General features: G+C 43.0%; 1 protein-coding gene across 2 annotated transcripts in view; it reads right to left on the reverse strand.

Moving 5' to 3' along the window:
* Positions 1-4,747: 4,747 nt before the first annotated feature.
* The window catches only part of TADA2A (transcriptional adaptor 2A), a 50,247-nt gene continuing 43,094 nt past the window's right edge, over positions 4,748-11,900 (reverse strand). For both annotated transcript variants that reach the window (XM_068269369.1, XM_068269370.1), the window contains exons 14-15: positions 7,809-7,882; positions 4,748-6,458 (exon numbers count right to left, since the gene is read on the reverse strand). In XM_068269369.1, the coding sequence (XP_068125470.1) occupies positions 6,267-6,458; positions 7,809-7,882 (266 nt within the window). In that variant the 3' untranslated portion in view covers positions 4,748-6,266. The remainder of the gene's footprint in view (positions 6,459-7,808; positions 7,883-11,900) is intronic.

An 11,900-nucleotide genomic window follows, 5' to 3' on the forward strand; every position in this document is an offset into this window, starting at 1 on the left:
ATCCATCGTGGGGCTGCCTTCTGCATTCATCGCACGCCAGGATCTCCCGCCTTCCATCCATAGCTGGCCCGGATCTCCTGCAGGTCGAAAGAGGAGCTGCGGCAGCTGAATGACAGCACGGTCATTCAAAGCTCCACAGTTTAGAAACACGCAGGAGCAGGTCTGAATCTGTGTAAGCTCACAGATGTGTGCTTCCGGGTAAGCTCACAGTTGTCCACCGCGAGGGGAGCCCACATATGTCCATCACTGAGAGAGAGCAGCTGCCTCACTTTCTACATGCAGGAGCCCTGCAGCAGAGTATTCAGCGGGCCCTGGATACTTAAGCGCGTGCAGGGGGGGGGGCTTTGGCGGAATATGTATATCCGGACTATAAGACGCAGTGACTTCCCCCCCATTTTTGGGGGAGAAAAAGGACACAGAGCCACGTCATAGAGCAGGGAGCATGCTTCCCTGTCCCATTTGTCAAACAAGAAACCGCCTGGGTACACTTTAACAACTTAAGGTAGCAGGGATTTTAAGGTTCCTACCAATTTTGGCATTTCTGCTGTGTCGCTTTTGAAACGGCAATAATTTTTTCAATACTTATGCCATCAAAGTGATATATTTTTTGTTTTTCAGGATAACCTAGGCTTTCTTTGGGTAGTATTTTTTTCAAAGATAGTGCTTTTGTAAACAATAAGGGAGTTACTGAGAATCTCCCATGAGATGGACTAGTCTAAAATCTGTCAGCTTTTTACTACGTACTGCGTCAGCAACATAGGAAAAAGGTAATTTATAGTGCATTTTATCCTGGGAGAAATGTACCGGTACATTTTATATGTATTTAACATTTTTCATGATAGTGGTCCTTTCAGGGTGAGAATACGGGAACATAAAAGCATAGGCAATTTAGCTGCGGGGGGAAGAATAGGACACTCCTGCATCTCACCATTTTGGTGGGTCATCGTGGCCCAGTTGAGATGGTTTGTGGTAGTTTCTGTTCCCCTTCTGGCTAGTGGTGGAAACAGGGGCCGGAAGTCTACTTCAGAGTGAAAGTAGATGGATCTGGAGGGTAATTTGATTGATCCTTATAGCTTGAATGAAAATATTGGTTTCTAGAACTCTGGGGTTGGGGGCTGGTTGAGGGGAGTCAGGCCCAAATTGTTAAAAGGGCTGGTGTGAAATAAATACTGGACACACCGTTAGGGCTCAGACACTCATAAGCTCTTTTCTGAGCTGTTTTCGATTGCTGAGCGTTTAAAAAAAAAAAAAAATCGCTCCCATTCACTTTCATTAAAATCACAGTAAAAATCTCATAGAATCGCGAATGCGTAAAAATGTATGCGATCGTGGCAATTTTTACACGATTTTAATGCAAGTGCATGGGAGCAATTTTTTTAAAAAGCGATCAGAAAGCACCCAGCAGTCAAACGCTCAGAAAAGCGCTTATAGTGTGTCTGAGCCCTTAGGGCCTGTCTCAGTTTATCTGTTTTTCTGCATGAGTTGTCTGACAGTTTTGCATTGCTGTCAATTGTTTTTCTGCATGTGAAAAACGCATTCAAGTGTGAACTAGCCCATTGATTAACACAGTTCATGTAAAGCCCTCCCCAAACCTCACTCTTACACCTCCACATATGTGCTGGTACACTAAACTCCCTGCACTCAGCCAATGAGAACAGCTTAGCTACCTACACACAATCAAATGCAATTTTAAGTACAGTACAAAGAAAACAAACAGATATGGAGCAATTAATTACAAGTCAGCAGCATGCATAAGGTTTCACTGGTTTGCTTTACTGCACAGGATCTGGACATAGGTTCACTTTAAGCAACAAGATGAAAATATTTACAGCAGTTATAGATAGACAAGGCTCACTAAAAAGATTAACTTTACTACTCACAATTACAAAAATATCATTTACAGTTACAACTGCATTCAATCAAGTTTAGGGAGAAAATTCACATGCGTTTATCAGAATTCCCACGATCATACTTGCTTGCCTTGGGTCAGTAGTCCACATCCCTGCAAAGTCACTGGAAACACAAGAAACTTTTATGTCATGCCAGACTGCCTGTAGATTGCATGCTTACTGTAGGGGGGTTTAGCTCTGGGTTACATTGTTAACCTTGTGTTCTCATGGCCTTGCTTTAGATATGGCCACTGTTCTGTTTCTAGCTGTCTGCCAAGTAATATCCAGCAATATGCGGATTCCTGTTGTCCTGCAAACGTAGTTTCCATTGAAACAGTACTGGTTATACTGTATATATATTCCCTGCACACAGAAAGATCCTCATTAACAGACATCTGCTGAAACTGCTCCAGGCAGACGCCAAGACATGTAGGCCCTTACCTAATTAACAATTCTCACAAGTTTTCTCCCAGGAGATAATTTTTCATCTTATTTTTAAAGGGATACTGTAGGAAGGTCAGGGGAAAATGAGTTGAACTTACCCGGGGCTTCTAACGGTCCCCTGCAGACATCCTGTGTTGGCGCAGCCACTCCCCAATGCTCCGGCCCGCCTCTGGCTCACTTCTGGAATTTCTGACTTTAAAGTCAGAAAACCACTGCGCCTGCATTGCCGTGTCCTCGCTCCCGCTGATGTCATCAAGAGCGCACAGCGCAGGCCAAGTATGGTCTGTGTCTGCGCAGTACACTCCTGGTGACATCAGCGGGAGCGAGGACACGGCAATGCAGGCGCAGTGGTTTTCTGACTTTAAAGTCAGAAATTCCAGAAGTGAGCCGGAGGCGGGCCGGAGCATTGGGGAGTGGCTGCGCCAACACAGGATGTCTGCGGGGGACCATTAGAAGCCCCGGGTAAGTTCAACTCATTTTCCCCCAACCCCCCTACAGTATCCCTTTAAAAAAAATAACTTTTCAGCACTTGGCAATTAAAGGTGCTAAAAAGAAAGTAAATGGGCGATCTCAATTATTTGGAGAAATGTCTTGCTTAGTGGGAAGCTTTACATGTGTTCTCTCCTTGGAGGAAACTCAAGAGGAAAAATATGGACCTTTTATTTCCAAGGAATGCTTTGAAATTCCCCAAGAACACCATGAATTTGTGACTTCAGCCTATTGCTTACACAACTGTCAGTTTCACATCGATCAGAAGGAAACAAGCAGAAGACATGCATCGAGCCATTAAATGGAATCAAAATTATAATCAATTCAATTACAGAATGAATCAATCCGAAAAACGTATCAATGATTTGATTATTTGTTGCCCATTGGCAACATGAGTTTCAAATCCAATCCAATTGATTGGAAGGTCGAATGGAAGGTAAAATTGTATTATAGTAGGCACCATTAAGAAAAACATTGTGTGGTATACATTATGTCCCAAGCTTAGATTTAAGGAGAACAGAATGAGTGTACTTTCTACATTAGCAAGGTATGTTCCTCAGCTGCAGGGGAAATGAACTCTAATGCTGGCTATGTTGTGTGGCTGAGCTGTCTTAATTATGGGATTGACTGGACAGAAAAATATGTTTTACAGCTAACACATTATTAACACACTAGTAGACTTAAGCCCGTTTAACCAATTGCCGACCGCACGCTTATACCGTGCGTCGGCAAAGTGGCAGCTGCAGGACCAGCGACGCAGTTCTGCGTCGCCAGCTGCAGGCTGATTAATCAGGAAGCAGCCGCTCGCGCGAGCGGCTGCTTCCTGTCAATTCACGGTGGGGGGCTCCGTGAATAGCCTGCGGGCCGCCGATGGCGGCTCGCAGGCTAAATGTAAACACAAGCGTAAATAATCCGCTTTGTTTACATTGTACAGCGCTGCGCAGCAGCAGCGCCGTAAGGCAGATCGGCGATCCCCGGCCAATCAGCGGCCGGGGATCGCCGCCATGTGACTGGGGACGTCCTGTCACTGGCTGCACAGGACGGATAGCGTCCTGTGCAGCCCGGATCACCGGGGGGGAGAGGTAGGAGAGGGAGGGGGGGTGAATGTCGCCGCGGAGGGGGGCTTTGAGGTGCCCCCCCCCCGCAACTAGCCTGCACGCAGGAGCGATCAGACCCCCCCTGCACATCATCCCCATAGGGGGGAAAAAAGGGGGACGATCTGATCGCTCTGCGTGCTACCTGATCTGTGCTGGGGGCTGCAGAGCCCACCCAGCACAGATCACAACAAACAGCGCTGGTCCTTAAGGGGGGGTAAAGGGTGGGTCCTCAAGTGGTTAAAAACTGCCTCTAGGTCTTTTTTTTTGCCGCCGCCAGTCACTGCGCATGCACGCGCACCTGCAGCGCGTACGCAACTGCCCGCCCACCTCGCTCCCTCCAGCTGTCATGTGCAGTACCAAAATAACAGGGACGCTGCAAACTGCTGGACGCAGCGACACAGGCTGATTATTATATAGGATTCTGCACTGATACACAGTCCTGTAAGTGTGCACATCAGTTTTACATAGAGCTGTAATATCAGCAGTAATAAAAATACTGCATTTCTCTAACAAATAGAAAAAAAACCTTTTGATTTTTCTGCACAATCGTTAATTTTTATTGAATTGCTGTAAAATTGGATCATTTTATTGTATGGTATGTGTGGCCAGCTTAGGACCCTCCACTAACCACCAAACCATGCTAAACACTAATTTTATAGCAATGCTGTGCCTTAGAAGTTCAGAGGATTTAAGGTATCTTTTGGTCCCAATCATAACAAAATGGTAAGTGTTCCTAAGTGATCTCCCCTTTTCATAGCTCCAGCAACATGCCAAACACTAACTTATTCATACTCCGTATGCTAACATGTAGTTCAGTGCAGAACAAAATTCTGATTGAACATTTAATTAAATGTACAATGAACAGATGGAAAAGTACTTCTAATTGAATTGCTTTCAATAACAAACAAGTGAATCAGAAATGGGCAAATTGCCACGTGTGGCGAGGATAGCACTATTCATAACACTTGCTTGTCTAACCATAATTCTCACACTACGCTATTTGCCTCAACCTAATCTGTGTCCGAAGTACTGTACTCGATTTATCAGCTTCTGTGGTGGGATCTTCTTGATCTGCCGCATTTCAATTATGTAATTTTCTGTTTGCATTGAATTTATTTATAGTAATAAAGCAAATATTTCAGCACTGATATACATTATATACATTACCCGATTAACAGTAATACAGCTACAGCAACAGTAGCAGGTCATTGATGGTGCGCCAACTAATTTACAGTAGGTACTCCAATTCATAAGATAAAGATCGGCAGCTAAAACTTCCAGTACAAGGAAAAATTGGAGTGCTGGTCTGGTGGTACTGTAGTACCATCAGATGAAGGAAGAAAGTGTACCTCTCACCATCCAATAATGCAAACTTATTACTGTCACATAAACCTACAGCCTCCATACATTGGACTACACGTAGATACAGCTGCTAAACATACACTCTCCTGAATAATACGGTACATTTCTACATAATGTGTGGTGGTTTCATGGAATGCAGTTATGACTAAAGCTACCAGGGCTGTCGCATCGGGACCTTGCTTCCCTCGCAGAAAGTGCAGGACTAAGGCTGTACAGACAAGCTGCTAGTCTCTAGCCTAGCAAGGCATTCTGTTACTATGCAGGGGAGGAGAGGGCAAACGTAAAGGCACAGGATGGGAGTGGCACAGAGCAGGCAGGTTGATGGGGGAGAACAATGTCCTCAGCCAGCTCTTGCCAGGTGGATCGATCACCAACACGCTGAGGGAGATTGGCGGCCACTACACATGGTCAGCCACCTCGGTCAAGTTTCATCTAGAGTGTGTACATAGCTTAAAACTGCTGTGGGGTATGATAAGCATGAGGTGTATATTAGTGTGGTCTGAATTAAATCAGCATTAGCAGATGAGGAATTGCAGATAATCTTCCTTACTTCATAATTAATGACTTGCACACAGTAGTTTTGGATTATTTGTCCTTCATCAATCCTGGGTAAGTATGAACAACTTTGTAACTTAGGTTTGTTTAAGAAAAGATACACAAGGTTTAGACAGAACCACCACAATTTTGTGTAGTGGGCTAGAAGGAACCTAAAAGCCTTCAATCCAAAGCAATGCAAAGTACTGCAGGTCTTCAGATCCAGGAAGTCCTCTAAACGTATGACCATGATGCATCACTTCATGACAGTGGGCAGAGCCATGTACATAACACCAACCAGAAACAGCCCGGAGTTTGTAATGAACTTGAAGTGCCGTTATACAGACCACACTGAAATGGACAACATTCTAACAAGCCGCACTGCTTTTATAATACATACAACATCTGTGAGGTTTTCTTTATGAAAAATACTTTAATTTTGTTCCTTTGATTATGGCTGTGGTTTAGTGATATAACCTTCCTGTAACAGAAAGTCATAGATTTTACGTGTCTTGTTAACATCAATTTTTATAAGCGATCGAGCTTGTGCCAGCCGTAAGCTTCCTTGTTTGTTGCACTCATTGACAAGTGCTGCTTTATATTCCAAGTAAGCTCCCGGAACCAGCCTCACCACCTGGCAGAGCTGTAAAAAAAGAAATAAAATCCATCATATAAAAGCACAAACAGCACTCTGAGGAAACATATAAAAATGTATTTATGAAACAGTATGATTCAAATCCTCAGTACATAGAAACAAAAGGAAGAATATCCTAACAGACAGAATTATAACCAGCGAGTCTGGATATAGATGTCACCCAAATTATATTGTTTATAATTAGCAATGGTCATATCTAGGAGAACTCACGGAGAAGCATGTGATTTGTTTGATCAACTAATAAATTTGCAAAGCTCTGATTTGCTGTGAACACATCCTGTTTAACACATGATCATGACTAGCAAATCAGAGACTTACATACTGTATATCATGTGACCAAACTGGTCACGTTTTTCCATGAGTTTTCCTAGACATGACCATCACATGACCTGAATATTTCCTCTGTAAAGCAAAAAGTGAGTCCGCCTGCCTCAAGGGGTAATAGTAGTTGTATTGGGGAGTCCTAATAGGGTAGGAGGTCCATCAATTTTCCCCGGAATCCACAACGAGCATAGCAATCCCAGTCAGGACTCAACCCTCAGCGGATAATTATCCAACAATATTTATTGCATATTACTTGCAGCAGTACAGAGCATAATAGCCAGCACGACGTTTCAGGCAACAGCCCTTTATCAAGTGCTCACTTGATAAAGGGCTGCTGCCCGAAACGTCGTGCTGGCTATTATGCTCTGTACTGCTGCAAGTAATATGCAATAAATATTGTTGGATAATTATCTGCTGAGGCTTGAGTCCTGACTGGGATTGCTATGCTCGTTATTTCCTCTGTAACACAGTCCAGCCTGCAACCTTGCCTTGACCTGAGACATAACTATGCGCTTTGAGTCCTATGGGAGAAAAACTTTACAAATGTTATTGTATTGTAATTACAATTCACAAGCAGATATGAGCTAGGGCACTGACAAACTATATTGAAGGGATATTTACCTGAAATAAATTATAATTTCTTCTCTCACCCTCGCCCCCACTGATCTGCTATAAAATTAACAAGAGTTTAGGTTTTCGCTTTGGCCCTCCCCACTCCCGTATTTGTAAACCCCCCCCCCCCCCCAAGTAATCAAGTGCCTTGCCTCTGACCTCCTGAGTGGTGGCTTTCATGGAGGCAGAGTCCCCGAGCAGTTGCGGTCATGGAGGTGGAGGATTAAAGATGCCATTGGTATATAGTGGAGTCTACCATTTTGCCAGTTTTTTTATAGGTAAAAAAGAAGGGTGTTTAACCTTCTGTCACTTGCTTTTATTTTAGGACCACAGAAGACATGGTATGGGTGACTTCCTTATGAATAACACAGCCATATTTCTGCATATATTATTACACTGTACCTCTTTCTCTTTTTCATTCAGCTTCTCTGTGCCAGGAAGACCCGTCAAATCCAGAGGAGGAGCGCTTCTTCTACCTATTGTATGTAAAAATGGGACATTTACAGTCTATATCACTCAAGAATACAAAAGTAATATGGAGGTCTAGCTACATCCATCCTAACACGCATCACCAAGTATGCAGCTGTTAAATAATGTGCTCTACTGTCTAAAATCTTTTAAAGGTGACTATACTGCATCTTTCTAGCACAGAAGGTTGCAGCTCTCAGAGCTCCTTCTGCCCAGCTAGGCCACAGTATGTCTCCCATTCACTTGCATAAGGAAGTGCAAATTATTAAGTAGTAGGCCTTGTATTTTGGGGTTCAGGTGGGCTTTAACCAATCATATCCCACATTTAGAATGACCAGAATTCTAGAAACAGCCAAATACTTAGCAGGTGCACATACAAGTCAACTGTTCTACCTGCCAAACATGTTGCCATGCTGTGTAGCTAGTTGAGAGGTTCACATGCCTTTGGCAGACTGAACAGTCCTTTAGCAACAAAAATATGTCATAAAAACACAATGTTGTATATTTTGTACAGGAAGACAACTTTGATTGTATCTCTTAGGCATTTTAATTTGTAAGTAGGGGACTGTCTGTACTGGGAGTCAGATTAACAGAAGATTAGGAAGGGTTAAGGGGCTCATACATTTGCCAACCAATTGACCATCCAATTCGATTATTATAATCGATAAGTGCATGCTTGACCGACAAAGCGACCAATTTTGGGACAGAAAATGGCCGCATGGTCGATCGTGCATGCTGGAAAATTTCGGGCCGAAGTTGGTTGGTCAGGTGTGTGGCGGTACAGTGGGTGAATTGTGAATGAGCGACGAAACGTCAAAACCCCCCGCCTCTGCCACCGCAATGTATAAATGTATGCAGTGTATATGCATTTATACATTAACTGTCTGGTGTCTGCCTCCATGCGGTTTCCGTCCATCTCGCTGGGTTCCGCATACACGCCGGTGGCGCATAGCATCTGACGTCAAATGCGGCCGCCGGCGTGTATGCGGCCGATACCCGGCGAGATGGACGGTCACCGCGTGGCCCCCGGACAGGTAATGTATAAATGCATACATTTATACACTGCGGTGGACGGGGCAACTCAGCCGATTCCCTGATGATTTCATGCTGAAATCTGACGGAAATCGGCCTGTAGTGTATGGGCAGATTCGATTAGAGACAAATTTATCTCTAATCAGATTCGATTAGAGATAAATTTGTCTCTTGGTCGAATCTGCCCATAATCTTCTAATGTATGGGCACCTTTAGCATTAGCCTTCCAGTTATAATTTGAATTCTGTTTAGGACTTAGAATTGCTGGTGCAAGTCCATGCTAGTATACATAATGATCATGCAATGGCTCTTGATAATCGGAGAACCCTTTAATTTTTTTCATATTTGTATTGGAAATGAACTGGCCATAAAAGGATTCACCATCTTTGGTCATGTGGGTTTCTAAAACTTGTGTATTAGCCCGAGAAAGAAGAAGGGCATTCTAAACAATAATACAGTGGAACCTTGGTTTGCGAGCATAATTGGTTCTAGGAACATGCTTGTACACCAGCAGAAGAAAGAGAAATTCCGTAATATGCCTATAGCAAAAAATAATCCAATTTTATTAAGTCGGGTAAAAGTCACACATCCAGGTAACTGACATGTTTCGGACCTGCTGGTCCTTAATCATGGCACCATCGTGCTATGATTAAGGACCAGAAGGTCCGAAATATGTCAGTTACCGGGATGTGTGACTTTTACCCGACTTAATAAAATTGGATTATCTTTTGCTACGGGCATAGTGCAGAATTTCTCTGTCTTCTGCTGGTGTATTTGGGTCCGAGTCGACCGATTCTAGCACTGCCGTAGCAACAGAGGTAGAGCACAATTCACCTTTCCTAGTCATGCTTGTACACCAAACCACTCATATGAAAGCGAATTTCCCCTTAAGAATTTATGGAAACCCAGTTGATTTCGATTCAATTTTCCGATCCATTTAATTTTTTCGATAATTTTTTCATCGATTTTCATAGAACTGAATGAAAATTGATTGAAAAACAATCAACAATTAAAAAAATGATCGGAAAAATCGATCAAAATTCAGATCGGACATGTTGGAAATAATCGATTTGGCAGGTAAATCTAACAGAAAATTGTATGATGTGTACCTAGCATTAGATTTTTGTGTTATGCTGGGAATACATGGTGAGATTTATGCGCCGGATCGAGCCTTTCGGCACCCGGCGCATCCCCGCCGGCGCCTGGATTGATTCCCGCTCGTCCCCGCGGGCGCTCCTTATCTTCCGCTCGTTTTCTTCCCATTGTCCGCCCACGGGTATCGAGCGGGGAATCGAGCGCCTTGCTGATCGGACTTGTCGGAAATTATCAATCGAGTCATCAGCTCCATTCACTTCTATGAGAAATTGATCAGAAAATCGATCAAATATAAGATTGAACATGTCAGAAATTATCAAACCATCAATCTAACACAAAATCTAATGGTGTATTCCCAGCATCAGGCTGGGAATATTGTCACAAAGGTGTAACACTGTGACCTGCTTTCAGTTTCCTGTGCCTTTCAGCACATCGCCGACAAGAAGGCCTGTGAAAAGAACCACTTGGCATCACACAGTTTTGTGTGCAGGGCACCCGAAGCATGTACAGAATGCTGGGTCTTGGCAGCCATGAGCCATGTATAGCTAAGGTTGGCCATTCATAGGGAAATCATTCAACTGCAAGAAGAGATGTGAGAACAACTAGCACTTGTAACAAACAGTGCCCCAAGGTGGCTACAATTTCTTTCTCCTGAGAAATCCACACAAATGTCATCAGAGTTTATATTTAAAGGGAATTTTAAATGAAAATAAACTTATGATATAATGATTTGTATGTGTAGTACAGCTAAGAAATAAAACATTAGCAGCAGAGATATGAGTCTAATATTGTTTCCAGTACAGGAAGAGTTAAGAAACTCCAGTTATCTTTGCAAAAGAGCCACTGATCTCTCACACTTTCAAAGTCGCAATGTTATGTTAAAAAAAAAAAACTGAAAATAAAAATATGAGAATATTTTCTTTGCTACTAATGTTCTAGTAATTATCCGTATTACACAACCAATAAATTATATAATAATTTTGTTTCGCTTCAGTGTCACTTTAAGAAGACACTTGTTGATTGAATAAGTTTTCCTAACATGGAGAACAAATATGATTGAGAAAACCTGCAATGAACTTAAAAAAGCAAACATACACTAGTGGCCCAAGTGAAATGGCTTTCTATGGTATTTAGAAAGCCCAGACATCTTCTGCAGCACTGTTACATAGTGTATAGTCATGTCACTGACAGTCCCTGATAAGGCCGAACAATCGAATCCTTATCATAATCAGTCATTGTCTTATGTTCCTATTGCAGTCTTAAAGAGACACTGAAGCGAAAAAAATATATGATATAGTGAATTAGTTGTGTACTATGAATAATTACTAGAAGATTAGCAGCAAAGAAAATATTCTCATACTTTTATTTTCAGGTATATAGTGTTTTTTCTAACATTGCATCATTCTATAATATGTGCAGATTACACAACACTCAGCATTCAAAATGAGTCTTTCAGAGCAGTCTGTGAAGTAATGACCTCTCCTCTAGCAGAGGAAAAGTAAATAGTCCAGGAACAGTTGAGATAATAAAAGTCAGATAACAGCCCTCTCCACGACTAACTAAAGGTGGCCATACACTGGTCGATGTGCCATTAGATCGACCAGCTGACAGATCCCTATCTGATCGAATCTGATCAGATAGGGATCGTATGGCTGCCTTTACTGCAAACAGATTGTGAATCGATTTCAGCCTGAAACCGATCACAATCTGTTCAGCTGCTCCTGCCGCCTGTCCCCCCCCCCGTATACATTACCTGAGGCTGGCTCCCGGGCGTCATCTCCGCACTGCACCGCACTGCTGTTCTTGCTCCATCCCGGCGCTTCCTGTGTTACTCCGTGACCAGGAAGTTCAAATAGAGCGCCCTCTATTTCAACTTCCTGGTCACCGGAGTGACACAGG

This window comes from Hyperolius riggenbachi, chromosome 2, assembly GCF_040937935.1.
Source record: "Hyperolius riggenbachi isolate aHypRig1 chromosome 2, aHypRig1.pri, whole genome shotgun sequence".
NCBI classification, from domain to species: Eukaryota; Metazoa; Chordata; class Amphibia; order Anura; family Hyperoliidae; genus Hyperolius; species Hyperolius riggenbachi.